A 19,661-nucleotide genomic window follows, 5' to 3' on the forward strand; every position below is an offset into this window, starting at 1 on the left:
AAGTGCAATAGGATTCCAGCTGACAGGGTCAATGTATATGTGTTAAACTAAGCCAACAACTCTCCCTCCTCCCTTTTTTTAAAAATGGAAGTAGAGCTAGCTGCATTCATCCTAAACTATGGAATTTTCTCTTTTTCTGCTTGGTTTTCCCACTAGTGAGAGTGACACAAGTGCTATATCCCAGAATTAAAACCCCAGACCTATAGTTCTGACAAGTACCCAATCAAGTGGCAATTTTGCTTGCTAAACAGGAAGAAAATAGATAGTTTTGAATAATAAATACTTGCAAGATAATCTTTTAAAAAGAAAGTACTGCTTTACATTATGGCCTGATCAGAAATTTTTCAGCAAGTAGGTATGTCCTTTTTAGCAAAATTAGAATTTTCCAATTTAGTTCCAAATTCTTTCCTGTATGAGCTGAACACTTAAAGCACACAGTTTCTGATACAGAAATTCTCTTAATTCTGGAAATAATGAGGAAAAAGAAAAGCCCACAGGGTTTCTCTTAGTTGCAAAGCTGAAATAAAGTGGTTATCGCTAAAAAAAAAAAAAAAAAAATCACAACCCTCTACAAATTGAACCTCACACTGCTGGTTCTATTAGTATTAAATGTACATGATTATCAAAGGATCAAACTTGATAGAGATTGATACGAAATGCCAACTCTTGGATAAGCTGCAGGTCTATTCATCAACCATCACTAGTTTATTGTGACTGATGGTTTATCAGCCTTGACTCTCAAACCAACATTCAGTTACCCCAATACAGGCATTTGCCTACCTGCAGAGGAGTATAAAGGCTCTCAAAAGAAGGAAACACGGATACAGAGAACTCCTGCCCCGTTATTCATATCACAGAATTCCTGCAATCAATCTATTACTCTGTAAAATAAAGTGGTATTACTATACCACAAGATTTTGTATTTGGCAAAACATGACAAAGTTGTGGAGACCTTTAAAATTACACCACTTGATGGGCAAAAGTGTTTTGTGAATGTGTTCAAATCCTGTATTTTAACCTGAAGAACAGTCTGTTCTTTTGTGCTTGAGAGGAACATCAAGTTCAGGGCTCACCCTCTGTCAGGAAAGAATTCCACATCCTCTGTGCACCATGAGAAGTTTTGGAGTTTTCTCCCCACCTCTCTCTATCTTGTGACTGCCACAATAAAGAACAAGACTTGCTTCTCCAGATCATTTGTACTGGTTTTTTAACAAAAAAAATTCTTCTGAAAGGAACCCAAATCTTCCCAAATTCTTACATTTTAGACTGCAGATGAGCATAAGCTCTTGCATACCTGCTTCAAATTAAGTTAGAACACAATACATAAACTATAAAAAACAAGCCTGTAAACCAGGGTAATCTTTAAATAAATTATCAGTCTGGTTAGATTAGGGAAGACTATTTTGTCTCCTCTGATTGTCCTATTAACATACTGATCTTCTACAGTTTAGTTCCACTGATCAAGACCATGCAAGATAATATTTTTCTTTCTTCTTCTATTTTGACAAGCAATTAATAGTTTACGCTCCTTAGTTCTTGAGCAATAAGCTCCGGGTACAGACCCATAATGCAATTGTGGGTGACTGCTGTAGATACCGTTGCTACACAACAAACTAAGTGGGACTTTACACCCACAATATAAAATGAGATGTAGCTACAATAACTGGCAGGTGCTGGAGAAGATATTTGGGAAGATAGGAGAAGCAGTATTCCACAGGCAAGCAGGAAATAACTTCCTGATTCCTTGTGTAAGGCTACAGAGACAGCCTGTGTTACTAGAGGAGATTTTATTTAAATTATAAGCACTAAAAATCGACGTGACAGAGCCTCACAAGCCTTTGCGTTTTGGGCAGGGCAAAAACAATTAGCAACATGTGAAAGTTACTGTTTTAACACCGTGGTGAAGTGTCTGTGTGGAACTGGTTTAGTGCATTATTGAAACACAGCGTTTTATTGCGCTGGTGTGGTATGCTGAAATTTGAATAGTATGAAATCTCAACATTTTTAAACGTGCAGTTTCTTGTTTTTTATCTTTTCTTCCTGGAGGGATTTCCAAAAGGTGCCTAGGAAAAAAGGTATGCAAATTCTGTATTGCAGAATAGCTTGAACCACCAAATTCAGGTTCCGTTCTTTAAATGCTCATAGCCAAGTCTGAGGGACTACAAGCTCAGAAATTTAGGGAAATATGGAATTAGAAAGAATGTTGACTCAATCAACTCATCCCTTATTCATAAGGATTGTGTTATGACTGCAGTACATTCTTCTACTTCCTCAATTTGCTTAAATTATTCTGTATTAAAATGATTCAGAGAGCTTCAACCAGACTTGAAAGATAGACATACTTAGTACAAAAGCTCTGAATCAGCTGGAATATCCAGATTTCCTTTTCATTCTCATTTCCCTCTTCTGCTCCAATCTCATTCAACAGAAGAAAGCATTTTCTGGCTTGATTTTTATTTGATTTTTTACCCCATGACTTCTCCAGCCTCTCTGCTTTCTACCCTCTACTTTAAAAAAAACTCCTTTATTTCTAGTGCATTTCTCTTTCTACCCTGCTGTGGAGCTGGTGTCCATTTCACTGTCTCATCTCAGAAGTTCAGTTCTGTGTTTCCTTATGAGAAGGAAGGATTGGCTGTGGGTTTGATACAAATCTTTACATCACACTGGCAGTGAATACACTCTAGGTCACCCAGCAGGTTTGGCTTTGAACTGTGAAACCACCTCTAATTTGGCAGAGATAACAGAAGTATTATGCATGATAGAGCTGCTAGTGGTCAATCACTTGTCTTTTGGCAAGTCTAAAGGAACTCATGGATGAGACAATTGCACAGGTGGCTGCAGCAACTCCCCTGGAGTTACAGGGCCCATGAATGGGCAAAGTTTGATCTGTCCTTACACACCCCATACTGCTCAGCATGCCCTGCAATGCTATTAAAACACACGAGTGTACAGTAAATACTTTTCTTTTCAAGCAGATACTTTTGGAGACACATGGGTGTATCATATTTCTGTGGTAAATAGTCCAATATTGTAGCCCAGCTTCAGAACTTGTAAGAAAGACTTCTTGAAAATGCAAATGATCTGTCACAGACTCCTAGCCACATTATCATGCCTTTTCCAGCATTCATTGACTTTCCTTATCTCTAAATTAAGTATTCCATCAGAGAGTACGTTGGAAGAAATCCAGAGTTACTGTTTGCCTTAAGAAGAATAGATTTTTCTGCAGTAACAGTTAAAGCAGAAGGTGAACAGAAAGCAGGGAAGAAGGCTGTGTTTTCTCAATATGGTGTATCTTGAAAAAGATTTGTAATTGCAGGATGGAATTCATAGTTCAACAAAAGTATGTTTTCAATCACAATTCTGTATTGTCCCAAACAATAGGGAAAACCAGTTATTTTCAGAAGTCAGCAGAAGATTACCCAATAATAATAATATTTCCAAACAAGCAGAAAATGTCCCCCCCTGACAAGTCATAAATCAGTTGCTTCCATGCATCTGCCCAAGCGCTTGATTGCAAAAACTGAAATTGTGCATTTTCTGCGATTTCCTAAGACTCTGCACAGCCATTTCTTTTAGCTGTTGTTCCACAGTTTGACAGCAGCAGCTCTGCTTTCTGTAAACAGCCTGCAGAGCAAACAGAGGGAGCTGCTTGCCGGGACTGTTTGCTCTGCCCTGTTTGCTGTTCTGCCTCTCCCAGCCCTCGGCACAGACGTTAACACTCACCCATGAGTGGTTTCAGGACAAGCCATAAAAATGTAGGCAGCCACACAGAAACCAGTGGCCACCTTTCAAGAGGAGTCTGTCCCCTCAATTCTACTTCTCCAGAGCTGTGAAAAAAAAATTGCTAAACCCATCCTTTGTAATCAGCGGAATTAACAAAATACTGTGAGTTACAGCAGGAGATGCAAGTTACATCACTGGAAGAGTCCTACATTGCCCAAAATCAAAAGTTCAGAGGCAAGACATGTCATCAAGTTATTTTTGTCAAAAAGCAAATGAAGGCATTAAGCAAATGTTTCTTCTTTGCAGTATAGTTCCCAGTTCTTTCTTTTGCAGTGACTTGAGAATCTTTTGCCAGAAATATTACAAATATTTTGTACTCCTTTGCCCAGTGTTGCAATTATACTGCTCAACCTACAAAAGTGAAGTTGTCAAGGGCAAGTGTTGCTGCTGATCTTTCAAACATTCAGAAATTGTTTTTGGGAAAGTACAGAACTTGAAGTGGATTTCTATTAATGTAAAATTAATCCATCTTTGAGCCTACAGTTTCTCTTTCAAAAGCTCAAGTAGGAAATAAATATAAATGTACCTGAGAACTTTTAGTGATACATTTGATCAAAAGTAGTGAAGTAAAACTGAACCCTTCACAATGACACTCAACCAGAAAATTGTTTTAGTTCTAAAACTGCTGCTGTACACTAGGACTCCTCATACCAATATTCTGTTGCAGAAGTATTTCAACCTTCACCTCTGCATTCAAAATCAAGATACATACTTTTGTATTTATTTTAGAATTATATGAGCTTAAAAATACATGCTTTTGAATGCATATGCAGATACATATTCACAAAAGGAGGAAAAAAAGGTGATTTTGTCAAAACATTGTAAGTGTCTTGAGAAATAATATGCCTTAAAGGCATCTGATCCCTTCCACGCCTGTTATATAAGAGTAGAACATACTTTTACTCATCCCTATCTACTTCACATTCGTTTGGTGAACTGCCAGCAGGAAAGCAAAAATAAAGTTTATATTTTGAAGTAATTTTAAAAAATTACTTTTCACTTACCTAATTCTTTAGATACTGGAGAATCTGCTGATATGTCCCCAATCTTTGCAAGGCTATCATAATATGCTCTTCCAGCCACTACCATAACTGGGGGTGAGTGAAAAAAACACAACTGTTAAAAAAATCAAAGTATCTTCAATTTTTATTAATCTATGATTCTATGAAATCTTGTCATCCAGAGCACAGAGTAAGAGAGGGGTACATGGCAACAAAGAAATCCTTCTGTCAGAGAAAGTTGCACAAGTCCCTGTGCTCCCTGCTGATCTGTGAAACCAGGAAACAAAGACAGAACTCCAGAACATATTAATGAAGTTTCAGCCTGTTACTTAGCTCCAACTCCCATGGGGCAATCAGCACCTGGTGGGAAGGCTTAGCCATAGGCCATTGGTCAGGACATAACCAAATTCCTTGGTACAGAGAAAACTGTTGGAATAAAATCAAACTGCAATCCCAAAAAAGTGCTGAGGTCTCTTGTACTGACCAGCCAGACCAGTGATCTGGGAAATGGCAACTGGCCACCAACCATGGGCCTGCAGTTGCCCCAAGGAGACGTGGAGCCCCTCAAAAACAAATCATCATTTCCCTCTAAAGCTGGCTGTTACAGGAACCAATAAGCTCTCACTGTACACTACGAAGGTTTCAGTTATTCCCAGTTAATCATTTCCTGGTTAGGGCTGATTTAAACAGCAAAGCCAGTTTCGCTGGGACAAACACAGAAATGTCGGAGTGAAGCTGCAGGGAGGCCAGTGGGGAGAAACATCTTACACAGGGAATAGATCTACAGTGCCTGCCTTGCATCTTCAGTGTCTAGAACTCATCTGCATGCCACAGAGAAAAGAAATAACAAGGACAAGCTGGCAAGCTTTAATGTGAAAAATAACTTATTGAAGTTATTCGTCACAGTTTTTTGTAGTTGTAAATTCTTAGCCTAAAGTGAAAGTCAAGCAGAGCCTCACTGTTGACTTTAGAATACTTTTTTTTTTCTGAGAGGAATATAATTGCCAATTACAGGTCTGTATTTTATAGTTTTTACTAGTAAGGTGACATCTTTGGTTACATAACAGTATATTCACTGAGAAGTCTGAACATTTTCCAAATCGAACAAAGATCTTCTTTGAGGCTCTGTTGCATTAAAAAGGGTGATTTCTGTCTCATAGGTGCTCTGTGCTCAAACTTTCTGAGCAGAAGAATCATACTGGTGCTACTGATGGAGCAGTGTGCCACCTGTACAAGAGGGTTTGATGCCAGTCCAACTCTTCCTATCTGTGTTTTCTCAAGACAGCCCCAAGTCACTCTTTTCTCCTAATACAAGCACTAAAAAAGGAAGGAAATGTGTGATTTTCCCTGTGCTAACTAAGCTAAATCAAGAGCCCCGCTTGCATAGTCCCTTCACCAGTACTATGGCTTACAAATTACTTCTGCAGAAAGGAAGGGGTTTTTGACCTTTTGTCCTCAAAATGTAGAAAAATACATTGCAAACATATCTGGAGTTCTTGTACGTTTTATGTTCTTTGTCAGCCTACTCCGACTTTTTTGGAAAGCTGTGAAGTGTTTGTTTAGCAACAGAGTATTTACTCCTTGTTACAGATCTATTTACACCACTCAGAAGCGATGGTGAAAAGATTACAAATTTATGGGAGTCCAAAGATGACTTTGCAACAGTTGTTGCAATAGTGTAAATATTCATTTGAAATTAAGCATTCATTTCAGATATGCCTTATCAACCAGCCTTAAAGGCAAATGTAACAAAAGGCAAAATGCAACATATCAACAGCAAAGTGTGTGAGGAGCAGAACCCTTAGAAACTGGTATAGAAGTATTTCAAATGAATATGAAAACACCTGTTATTACTTCTGGTACTACCTGTAATTCCTAAGGTCAGGTACTAGGTAACCACATGTTAATCCATCAAGTTAGGCACTACCACAAATAAGTCAACATTTCCCTATTTTCATCTCCAGCAGGCTTTGGTTTTATCTTTTTCTCAAGCCAGGTCTAAAATTTGCATGAAGAGAGATTTCAGTGTCTGTCTGGCTATGCACTACTTCTGCAGGATCCCATTTCTCAGAGAACTGCATTACACAGAGGGGAAAGATGTGCCATAGGCTTGAGTGAGGCAAAATTAGAGAGATTTTACATGGCTTTAATATGGTATCAAGCAGTTTGACAGGTCTGCATGGTGAAATGGAGCAGGCTCTGACAGGTCCTACAGTGCAGGCTCTGGGAAAGCCCTTCTTCGATTGTTTCTGTGAGGTCAGTAATGGCAGTAAGCAATTATATTCTACAAAGTTGGAGAAACTGGGTCCTTAGATTCAAATTTATTCATTCTGATTTTGACTCCATAAAAATGATATCATCAGAGTTAGTATGGATAACAACAACAAATCAGTTCACTCCTGCAACTTGTACTAATTCACATTGTTCAGTACACAAGGTTACTTAGGTAGTGATGTGTGTAGGTGAGTAGGAACACATCTAAGAATGTGAAATATCTCTGGAAGGTATTTTCAGAGAGAAAAAAAAAAACCACCTAATTTACATAACTTTGGGTTTTTTCATTCATTATTCCAATGTGGGTTACTTAAACCCACTTTCAGTTTATTTTGCAGGAGCTCTGCGCCTAACTGTTTGTGATGCAACTTCTCCAGGACAGTGGAAAAACCCCGAAAGACTGGAGAGAAGGTATATTTGTGTATTCGTGCTTGTTAGTTGGGGTTTTCTTCCTCTTAATTAAACACATCCAAAGTTCAACTTGGAAGCCTATATACACAACCCTCATATCCAGTATGTATATTTAAATGAGAATTAAACATTCTTTCTAAATGTAGCAGCCAGGAAACTTACCATTAACAGCTTTTTCATAATTCTTCCCCAGATTTATTAAATTCCTCAGTCCGGGATTGAACTGTTCCATAACATTCTAGTGAAAGAAAACAACATTTGTGTTATAACCAAGGCAATTCCACAGTGGGTGTCAGTACTCATCTCAGCGACCTGAGATGAGTCTAAAGTTTCATATGTACAGCACACAACTCAGAAGTCCAAGGATGGATGAAAATTGGAAGATTTGAGGCACACAGGAAAACAAAGGATGGAAGGGAGAAGAAACTGAGCATTTAAGATCAACAAATGGGGAAAAAAAGTTAAACTATTTCAACAGGGATCTGGCTGTTTATAATACAAAAGGGTATCGTGTGTGATCAAAGTTTGTACAAAACTTATGGTGGGTGATGTTGGAAAATCCTTTGTCCACTAATTGTTTTATAAATTCAGACAAGAACTTTCTGACAATGGTTCAAGATTTGAGTTCTAAATTTAAAAAAATTCTAGAAAAGAAGAAAAATTTCATCAGATCTCTGATTCATATTCTTTGTGTTTTCTGTGTTACAGATGCATTAAGTGAAATTGGTTATTTTGGGGATTCTTTCTGCTTTTTTTGTTTGTTTGAAAATTGTACAAAGCCATGGTTCTTTCAGAAATAAAGTGAAAATGGTGACTTTAAATAGGAGGGGAAAATAAAAACCACTGCAGCTGCTTTCACTGTTAAATACAATTACTGGCTGAAACAATCAGAATCTGAAATCCAGCAGCTCCAGGCAGGACTGCTCTCATTCCTAGCAAATGCTACAACCTGCAGATTCTAGACCTCCTTTCCCCAGAATCTTCCTAACGAAACTATAGCTATGACATTACTCTCTGAAATCACACTGTCATGAAAAGAAGATCATGAGATACCTGTGGACACCGTTCTGTTATTCTTACTATTTTTATGGCAATACTTTTATGACACAAACTCACTACTGTTCACACAGCAGAGCTGTCAAGTTCAAGGAATTCAAAACAGATCCTTTCTGTTTACAAGAAATACAAGACTCAAGACAAGTGAAATACTATCGAGCTTTTGTCTGTTGTACTACTAACAGAATGAAAATATTTATGTTTAGTACACAGGGGGACCCAAAAAGAACAGCAATTCCATCACATTGATCTGATTTTCAGGCAAGGTCACGCAGATAGAATTTTATTATTTTTTAAAGACAGCATTATACCTGAATTCTGCTCAACATAAAAAGTGAAGGATTAACTCCAATAATACTTTAACAGTCATATCAAGTAAAAATACAGTTATTTTAAAACTATATAAACTATTAGATTCCAATACTAGTATAGTATAAATTACATCAAAAGCAGCCACAGAACAATACCTGGCCTCACTGCCTTTGTGTACAAATTAAATGCAACTGGGATTGTTTTCTGGTCTGTCCCATTAAACTCTCACCCACCCAAATGCAATCACTGCAAACAAACCAGCTATTGTCCCCAGGCCCTTGATTTGTGTTAACTCACAAACCACATCCAGAAATCATTTGGGAAAGTGTGTTTCAGGTCGGGCCAACAATGCCAAGGGCTATTCTAACAACTTAACAGGATGGATATTCAGGCTCTGGTGTCTGGGAACATCCCTCCTCCTGCCCCAGCTTTTTAATTTGTTCCTGTCTGTGTTGCTGCTGTGCCTGTTGCTCTCCTCGTTGCTGAGGTACTCTGTGAGACACTTGTTCCAAGGAGCAAGTTGTTTCTTCCTATTCCAACTTTTTGCCATTTCTTCCCAGCTGTGTACTAAAGATGATGTCTGCTGACTTACATGGAGTCAGTGAATCACAAGGAAAAAAAAAAAAGATGAATTAGGGGGTTGTTTCAGGATAGAGAGTCCTGTATTTTCAAGGATATGAGGAAAAAAAGATGTACCATAATGGTGTGCATCCATGGCAGGTAAGAATCCCAATGCCACCTTGAATTGCCATTCTATACTGAAAATAATCTTGGAAGATTCTGCCTCTGCTAACCCTGTTTCTCAAAACAAAAAATTACAGAGTAAAACCCCTTATTGCCACCTACCCCAAAATTCTAAGAATAACGTGATAATTATTGGCCTTGAGGCACTGATTTTTGGAATGACTATATTAGGCATTCAGGGGTAAAGATTATGGTTTTCTTGTCATCCTCTAATGCAGATTTCAAGCAAAAAATCGTGATTGCACCTGTCAGTTGTTTTCATCCAAGAGGAAGTAAACAAACCCCAATAAAATTGCTCTCAACAGCTCCCCTCTCAGAAGCCAGGCCCCACAGCTCTTGTTTTTCACTAGAGCTCTTGATCCACAGCAAGTATTCATGAACAGCAGACACAGACCATGCTCTGGAGACACAGCAGGTCCACTGAACACAGGGAACTCGGAGGAAGAGCTCCAGGACATCACATCTGCTCAAGGTACACGTAAAGCTGCTGGGAAAGGTGAGGAAACTATTTACAGCCAGTGCCTGCAGCAGCTGGAAGGAGCACAACTAATGGATCTTTTCTCCATCAGCCCAGGCAGCCTCTGGAAGTGTTTCAGGCTTTGCACTGCCACAGTGGTTGATTGTTAGCAGAACCAGTCCCTGGACGTGAACGCCCGAGAAACGGCAAAAACCTTTGCAATGGAAATTCCCCTTTGGAGTCTGCTTGGTTTAGCAGAGTTTGGTTTATGGGTGTTAGCTGATCCTCACAGCACTGGGCAAGGCTCATCTCAATCAAAGGTTTGTGCTCGATAGAAAAACTTAACTCTCCCTGACCCCCCTGCCACGTCTCCAAGATGAACTGATGAAATAATTCTCAGATTATTTCCCTTTCATACATTAGGAAAAAAGCGTAATATGTGATCTTTTTCCTTTCTACTGAAGACTAGATTCTCAAAGCAAACAAAAAACCTGGCCATGCTTCTAGTGGTAGTTCTATACAGTTAACCACAGGTAACCACGGGCTGTCTTTGAAGTCCAGGAAGTTCAGGAAGAAGTATCTAGAGCACTTTATCAAAAAGGAAAGCTGTCACAGGCAACTCCCTCTTCAGAATGAGCTATAGATTTGATATTGTCAAGGCATTTCAGAGCAATTAAAATTATTGTTGTATTCTATTCAGCTTCAGAAGTTATAGGGGACAAGAGCAACTCAAATCAATTTGTACAGCTACTTTTTCTTACCACATCTTACAGCTTTATAGCTTCTCTTACTTGTAGTCTAAGGACAAGGTCACAAAAATGAGTGGAATGAACACCAGTGCAAAATTTCAAGTCATACAATAAAGCCATATCTCAAAACTTCTCAAAAAGGAGGACAGAGGAACCAAGAAAAAATTCTGATCAGGAAAACAATTAATCTAAAATTGTCAAAAGTCTCAGAAAATAACAGTATTTTTATCTGCCTTGGTGTACAAGGACATGGAAATAAAACCTTTGTCTTAATCCAAATAAACATCACAAAGTGAGAAAGAGCTTGGGAGAGATAAAGTGCTTCACAACACATTATTTGCCTGTACAGTGAGGCACACAAACAGGGCCTCCTAATTGTCAATCGTGTGTCCTATATTCTAGTGACACACTACCTCTCATGAACAGAATAATTAACGAGGAGGCACATGATCAGATCCTACAGCTTTCTATTATTTAGAATGAATGGGAATAAAGGGAAACATTTTCAAAACAGGCAACTGGAAACATCTTTTATGCAGAGACCTTTAGAGTTGGCAAAAGCGACCTTCCAAGGAAAAAAGCATAAGAGAAACCTATTCTGGTCATTTGAGTCATTAAATCCTCAGAATCTGTTGTAGGAGTTGCTGTGTTCCTTTCACCACATGAAACCAGTGTGAGTTATCCAGCTGGGTAGCATGGAGCTGGCTGGAGAGGAAGAAACCCTGAATTTCCACTTGTTGTGTGTGGGTATTACATCTTCCACAGTTCCTGATAGTCGTATAAACAACGCTAATCTTCAAAACAAATGACAGCCATTGTAAAAGTGCCTTCCTGTAAATGCTCAGCTTTGCTTTTTACTTAAAGACACACCTCACTGAACAATAGCTCAGCAGGTATGAACACAACTAAACAATGCATAGACTCCCTGCAGTTTCAAGTTTACATCCTGCAGGCACTCTTGCAAGAGTGAATAACAACGCATTTGGGTAGAATTCTGAAATTATAAAACCACCAGAGAAAAGTAGATCTTGATTTCTAGCATCACTCCTATTAGTTACCACCACTGTAGCTATTCATAGCTAAGATTTGTATAGCTACTAGTGATTTAGTTTAAATTATTTCTCAATCTGAAAATGAGTAAATTTTTTTAAAAAGTCTTTAGTGTTGCCACACTATGTCGGAGACACGCCTTGAGAAGATTCAAAAAGGAAATAATACTGTGCTGTACTGAACCTGAAGCATTTTGTACATTAGTGCATTTCATCTCCTGCTTTAGCTTCTGAAATCCATAGTACAGTTTTCAGAAGGGCACAGTTGAGCCCTCAACACACTCATGTTAAGATATCTCATTTGTAAGTTAGCTTAATATTATTTTAAAACAGGTTAAACAGAATGGAAAAGAATAAATCAAGATGCCAGTGTTTATTCAAAAAGACTAATTCTTATGACTAATTATTAGTCGTCTTGATGGAAAACTTCTTGTTTAAGAGAAACATCATTAGTACATCATCCATCGGTGTGTTTCTAATACAACTTTTCCAGGTTATGAACACATGCCCAAGGATAGACCTCAAGCCGGCAAAACTCTAAATAAGGGCAGAAGAGAAAATTTGTACTAAGGAAGAACTGGATTTTATAAACTCACAAACTCCCAAAGGCTCCTCTTCCCCGGAGTTAGATTTGTACTGCAGGAATGCAAAGCGACAGCCTCACTGCAGTATGAGCTGGGACCATAGGTGAATCTGAATTTTGATACATAAGTCCAGTAGTTTAATATAATTGTGAGTCTTTTTAAAATACAGAAACATGGAATGTGGGACTTTAAACTGAATTTATCAGATATATTTCTGTGATAAAACAATATAGCCTACCAAAGTAATTCTCAATGCCTCTGGGGAGAACAAACGGGTTTCTTGCGGGAGGGAGGTGTTTTGGTTTTTTTTAAATTATGCTTTGGTTGATAATCAAAATTCACTTGGATACAGAGAAACGCATCTTTTAAATCCAAGATTAGCAACACCAATCATGCCATTATCAAGAGCTCCAGAAACCTAACCACCATGGGAACACTCTGTGAGCTGCTTGCCCAGCCCTTGGCCCATCCAGGCAGAAGGACAGGTCTGTACCTCAGCACTTTCCTGTTTTGTCCCCTTTCCCCTGCACTCTGTGTATCTCAGCCGGATGCCAAGCAGTTTTCCCCCATTTACAGCAGAAAACCTGTACAGGCTGCAGGGACACAACAGCACACGACAACCTTCCTGGGTGACCAAGTGACCATCTGTGCATGAGGGTGGCCCACAGTGTTCCCCCACATCGTCCCCACGTCCCTGCCAGGGCAGGGCAGTGTCATACCAGGGAACCTCTCAGCAGTTCCTTGGCAAAAGGGAGGCTGTGGCCCTCTTTAGTCATAGGCTCCCACACCCTTGGGCTTCATTGTGCACGTGCCATTCCCATCATGCGCTAAAGTGATTCTTCAGGTCTTACATAAAGGGTAAATGTCAGCCCTGATTTTTGTGTGTGCACACACAGTTGTGAACTGTGCTGTTTATTCAGTCAGGTTAGCTAAAAAACATTGAGGTATTCACTTTCTGGTCCGGATGCCAACAGAAAGGAAGAACAAGATAAAAATAAAACGGCATTACTCAGCCACCTGATGACTTCTGTAAATATATTTTGAAGCTTTGTATAACACAGGTTACCATGTATTTAATAAATCCAATGGATTAGCACTGTAAGAAAGAAAAATAAAAAAATTACACAACAACACCCCCTCCCCCCAAAATAGCAGGCCAGCAAGGTATTCAATTTAATTTTCTATTATTTTTCCAGGTCACCCAAAACTTGATTCTTTTTGAGAACTCTAAAGCCTGTATTTGGTCCTGCAGCACAGATGCCATCACAGCACTACTCTGAATTGGTTTCCCCAGACCAAGCCTTTCTTCTTACAGGTAGGAGAAGCACAAAACACTGCTCTGGATTCTACCCATCCCAGCACGGTGTTTGTGTGCACTGCTGGGATGGCACAGGCAAGAGCAGAAGTGCCATGGACACTGCTGAACAAAAGAGAGCACACTCTCCACGCAGGCCAGAGCACAGCACAAAGAGGTGTTCATTTGTTTTAGATGGGGGAGCTGTGATTACAGTCCCAGCCAGTGCTGAATACACAGGCTCCTGCTCTCTGCCCCGAAAGGGTAACCAACTGTTTTCAAGATTTCGACTTTGATGTAGAAATAACTGCTTTAAAGTGGACCCTGAATCCATTCTCTATCTGAAGCAGCCTTTCTACCTTATCTGGATAAAGTTTCAATTTTTAATGAGGGCAGGGCAGGAGGGTTTCCAGGCCTGTGAGTACGAGCTATGTGATGCAACATGCCAGACCTCTCAAAATACCTACAGAGGAGACATTTCATCACACTGTCAACATTAACTTTGTATTACTCTGTGTTTTTGCTGGTTATTTCAATCTTTAGATCTCTTTGAATTAGTCTAGGAAACAAAACTAAAGGGTAAACTTTCCCAGGAAATAAGAACTGAGTAACAGGGAAGGTTTTCCTATTTAGTGGTCACTCCTTTTAAAGCCTATTTTAAATTATATCCATTAAAACACACAGGAGATCTTCTTCCCTCTCCTCTGTAAAACTGTTATGACTGCATTCTGGAAGTCAATAGACAGAGTAGAGCATTCCTTTGTTGGCACAGCCCTGAACAGTCAACTTCCCAGGTTTCTCCTCTGTGAGCCTGTATTTACAGGGTGCACTTCAGAGAGGGGAATTTATGTTTGCTTATGGCCTTGCCGCAAACGTAACTGATACCAAAAAGCACCAGACTATTTACGATTATCTGCTCTGGTTCTAGAGGACAAAATTTATAGCCGGATAATCTCTTTTTTTTTCAGTAGTTTTGCATTAATTTGATATCTAAGTCCAAAGAAAGTAAACAATAAATACAACATAGCCCCAATATAACTGGGGGTATAAGACTTAAGTCTTATAAAGGTAAAGTTGACTTAAGTATGTCAAAGAACAACAAAAGTAACAGCAAAATTTACTCCTAGTAAATGTTTTTGAAAACCTTTAAATGATGATGACAACATCTTCAGAAATATGAAAACATTTGATAATAAACCAGAAAAATTTAGTAAATAGTGAAATAGAACAATCCATCAGAAAGCTTTCCTTAGGGCTCAAACCTGCAAGTGCAGTGCAGCTGTAAGTTAAATTTGCAAATGGATTCAATCATGCAAATGTGAGTGCTTTCTCTGGTACAACAGACTGTACAGAATGAGGATTACAGATCCAACTATGGATTACTTCACTACCCAACCAAAAGTATGATTCTCAAGGGAATTTTTCCCAATTAGAATTGCTGTGTTTTGGAAGGACTGTGTTTATAAGGAAAAAGAGTTCAGAACAAGTGTCTGGTGCCCATAAGCAAAATATTTTTAATTCTACAAATAATGAAGCATTTTGGAAAGTTTTAAAGCCTCCTAACATGAACTGAACTACCCGCAGCGGTCAGTGCTTTGAGGCAGTGCTAGGGTGCACCATCATAAATCTGATTATCAGCTCGGGACGCTGGCAAGCAAATTAATTCAGCGTTAAGCCATTTTTAGGCTCTGGCCCATATGAAGAAACGGTTCAAGCAGAAGACCACAACCACCAGGATCTCCAAACCACCTTATCACCAAAACACACCGAGGGAATGAGGGCTGGCTGTTGAACCGAGCCTGCTGGAGAGGCAGAAACCGGTCTGGAAGCCGCCTTGTCCCGGGGGTGCCGCGGCCGTGCCCGCCCGGGGGCTGCGGCGGAGCCCCGGCCGCGGGGACGGGGAGCGGCCGGACACAGCGGGGCGGGTGGGATCACTCCCGGAGAGGGAAACGGGGACAGGGGAAAAAAAGGAAAAGAAAAAAAGAACAAAGAAAGGAAGAAAAAAAAGAAAAGAGAAGGGGAAAAAAAAAAAAAAGAGAAAAGTTTGCTGCGTTTCCGCGTGAGGAGCCGCGGCTGCCCCGCGGCCCCGGTGCCGGGCCAAAGGGGGCCGCGGGCAGCCCCTCCCCGTTCCGCACTCACTTTGTACGTGTTCTCCGTCAGCTTGTTCACCTCCTCGGGGTCCGGGACATGGTGCCGGCGGGGAGAGCTCGGTCCTGCGGAGCGCCCCGGCCCCAGCCCAGCGCCGCAGCCTCGGCTCCCGGTGCCGCGAACAAACTGTCAAAAACTTGCGGAACCAGCCGGGCAGCGCCGCCGGGGCGGGCCCTGCGCCGCGGCTCCCGACGCGGCAGGACTGGCTCGGCGGGCGGGGAGGGCCGGGGCCGGGCCGGGCCGGGCCGGGCTGGGCTCGCATCACCGCACTCGGCTCGGCGGGCACGGCCGGGCGGGGCGGGCGGAGGGCACGGACCGCCCCTCTCTACCTGAGCCGCCGCCTGCTCCCGAGCGCCGCCTCCATCCTCCGGCCTCCTCCTCCCCGGTTCCTTCTATGGGAGCTCCTGCCCCGCTGCCAAAGCCCAGCCCAGCCCAGCCCGGCTGGGAAGTCCTGTGGAAGTCCTTTCAAGAGGCCGCTCTGCTGTGTGTGCCCCACGAAGTCGCGGGTAAACTTCTCCCAGCAGTTAAGTGAGGGTTCTGTAGAAATTAATTAGTCAGAATGAATTAGCGTAGCCCTGGCGACGGTAGTGCGGTGCGGGGTGGTCGCCCTGCTTCCTTCCACAGCAGCCCAACGTGAGGGAGAGCGGGGGGGAGAGACCCTCTCAGGAATGGACAAAAATGTCTTTCTCCCCAGTCCTGGTCTAGAGCACTGCCCGAGCTTCCTGCTACACGGGGAAGTTTTCTATTTGTTTTAAATACACACCCATAAAACAGTGCCCCCCAGTCATCTTTCCTCTGTGAACTGACTTACAAGGCCTTCATGGAGAGGGGTGGTGAGGAAGGCTGTGGGAAGCTGTAAATTTTTGTGGACCATAAATTGTCCAGAGATTGTGAGAATAAAGTATGCCAGCTGGAATATCTTTCTGATAAAGTAATACCGGCACTATCTGGAAGGGCTTTGTGAGAATTTCATAACCTTGGGTATTTATAACTAGGTTATGGTGCCGGGTATCGGGCGTGTGAGGTGTAATCACCATCCTTACGCATTGGCTGTCCTCTTGGTCGTTGTCTTTCCCTCTGTTTCCCTCACTTTATTGCAGCAATAAAAAACTGGACTTGGATCAGAATCCTAGATACTGGACTCTGGTGAGGGAGGAGGTTGTTACCAGGTTTTGAGAGCTGCAAAAATGTTTTCGTTTGAGCACAAGGAGATGTGCCTTTAGAATTACAGTTTGCCATCTGAGGAAAAAGTGGGCGCTTAAGGTGTTACCTTCAATGCAGCTACAATGCAGGGCAGAAAGGGGGTTTTATGAGACTTTGTACTCTCAGCTGAGGTCTTTACAGACTTCTGGTATGCATGGTATTAATTGCTATTCAGTTTAATTTATAATGTTGTCCTATGGGCATAATGGATTGTTTGGGGCCCAAGTCTACAATTTATGTTCCTGCTAAGCAGTGTTTGCTCATACAAACGGTCCTCTCAAATGTGATGTGGCTGCTTGCCTGAGTATGGCACGAAGAGTCACAAGTCACACTGTTTGTTTCCAAGTCTTTTGTCTGCAGAGTTTGCTACAGCTCTGAAAACAGACCGGGTACTACTAACTTTTGTTTTACCATATGCCAGTGCCTGAAAAGGATGTTACTCCCTAATGGACTGGTGTTCAAATTTGAGCGAGCAGGTACCCAAAAGAAGATGCAGAAAAGGACTTTTCCTTCCCTGATTCCTGCTAAAGGAGCTGGGAGTGTAGCATAGAGCAGGGAATGTTCTGTTCCTGTTAGGGGCAGAGCATTTCTCTTTCCTCTGAACACTGTGAAGCTCTAGGAGCTCACCTAGGACTCAGGGTATTTGTTTCCAGTTGGCTTGCTAAGTTCAGTCATAGTAAATTACAAAGTGAGTGTTAATGGAGTATGCATATCAGAGACAATATGGATAATTTATGTAGGCAGAAGTGTTTAAATTGTTACGACACTTAACACACTTCGTGGGAATGCTCAGCATTTCAAAACATTTGTAAAGGTCTTTCTTTTTAAAGCAGATGTAAATATTTTAAACTTCTACTGAATTTCCTACTGTGTGACCTTTGGTCTTTGGTATGACCTTTGGTGTTAGTTTCTGTAGTCTTCATGTGTATACATTTTTTAGAGTTTTTATGTAATCTTTTTTGTGTTTTTAGTGCTGTTGGTTATTTTAAAAAAAAGGAAAATAAAGATGGAAATAAATAATACAGTTGTAAAGCTATGGAGAAAAGAAAAAGGAACTTAAAAAATAAACAGTCTTCAAAGAATACCTAAGTGAGAAATGAAGCTAGGAGGGCAGAATCCTTACTTTGGGGTAATGATTGCATCTATTATGTTATCTATCTCCAGATTAAAATAAAAATAACCATAAATAGTTGAGATATTTAGCTTTACTGTGTGACTGCAAAATTTGAAACTTGACAGCCAAATCCAGTCCTTTAAGTATCCAGGCCTTTTCTATAAACAGTAAATTTTCAAATTCACTAGGAAAAAAAAAGTCTGCTTGAGCTTGTAATGCAAATGTTTTGTTCTCTTAATAGGGGATTTTTATCTTACATTGTGTTAAGATTAGTGTTACATTACTGACTTAGCTGGAGTCAATCCTGATGTGTGCAAACAACAGGACTTTGGAATAGTTGAATGAGCAGGAGTCCTGATCACCAACCATATCTGCTTTCTGAACTGATTGGAATCAAAATTAATGTGATTATCTTTTTTTGATGCTTACTTTTAACATATAGGGATTTGTTGGCCAGAAGAGATGAAGAAGGAAATGTTCTTTCTTTGGTGGTGAACCAATCCTGTGGTATAACTACATCTGTTCTTTGTACTTTGTCTCAAGCAATAACTGCACCTCAAGAATGGTTTGGGAAATTTGCCAGGTTAGTGGCTTACCTGGTCCAGTACCCATCAGAGTAGGGCTGAATTCAGGATTAGGTTGCTCATGGCTTCATCCAGTTGAATTTTGAAGGAAAAGTTGAAGGACAGAACTGAAAGTTTTATTTGAAAGAGCGTGTAACTTGTCAAGTAAAGAAAATAGGAGTTAAAGTGTTACAGGAGACAGTATTTAGCATTTTGTGTTGGTCTATCCCCTATGTCACTAACCCAGCTGAGTTGCCTGTGCTCAGCAGGCATCCTCTGGGTCGTAATGAGAACTTTGACTGTAATATTGCCTGTTCAGAAAGCAAAACTCCTTCCTCATTACCTGCCATTCTGCCTCACTTTACACTTTCCTGATGTTAAACCACAATGTTTGAAGGACTGTAGTGATGCATAATTCCAACAGTTCCACTTGATACTGGCTGTTTATAAGGGATGGCTTGGATTCCAGCATGTTCTGGTCTCACCCTTGCAATGGTTAAGATGCTCCTGCCCCTGGCAGGCAGGTACTGAGCAGGAGCAGCCAGGCATGGGCTGGCCTGGAGCTGGGGCTGCAGCACCTGAACCTGGCTTTCTGCATGTATTGCTGTGAAGTGCCTCTCTGGGCGCCAGTCCAGCAGCTCCTTCCATGTTGGCCAGAAGCAGAATCACATAGGTTTAGCAAAACTGCTGTCGAGGGACTCACTCAAAATAAGTGCTTATGTTTATTCCCTCCAGAAGGCCAGTTCTCCCTTGTAGGCTTTAAGCTTTTGAACATGAATAGCCACAATAAAAATTTCCACACATTGCCAGCCCTGTAGAACTGAGATTGTAATGAGAAAAGGGTATTGATATATCTTTTGAAAATGTACATACTCAGAAATATTCCCTTGAGTAAATTTCTTTAAAAGCAGTAATATTT

At 40.8% G+C, this 19,661-nt stretch overlaps 1 protein-coding gene across 2 annotated transcripts in view; it reads right to left on the reverse strand.

The window, feature by feature from the left end:
• The window catches only part of BAIAP2L1 (BAR/IMD domain containing adaptor protein 2 like 1), a 35,914-nt gene extending 19,842 nt beyond the window's left edge, over positions 1 to 16,072 (reverse strand). The window contains exons 1-3 of one of the 2 annotated variants that reach the window (XM_039560109.1): positions 15,854 to 16,072; positions 7,632 to 7,707; positions 4,788 to 4,874 (exon numbers count right to left, since the gene is read on the reverse strand). In XM_039560109.1, coding sequence (XP_039416043.1) covers positions 4,788 to 4,874; positions 7,632 to 7,701 — 157 coding nt within the window. In that variant the 5' untranslated portion in view covers positions 7,702 to 7,707; positions 15,854 to 16,072. The remainder of the gene's footprint in view (positions 1 to 4,787; positions 4,875 to 7,631; positions 7,708 to 15,853) is intronic. The other variant, XM_039560108.1, reaches the window with a different exon arrangement.
• Between the last annotated feature and the right edge of the window lie 3,589 nt (positions 16,073 to 19,661).

The sequence above is a fragment of the Corvus cornix genome, chromosome 14 (assembly GCF_000738735.6).
Source record: "Corvus cornix cornix isolate S_Up_H32 chromosome 14, ASM73873v5, whole genome shotgun sequence".
NCBI classification, from domain to species: domain Eukaryota; kingdom Metazoa; phylum Chordata; class Aves; order Passeriformes; family Corvidae; genus Corvus; species Corvus cornix.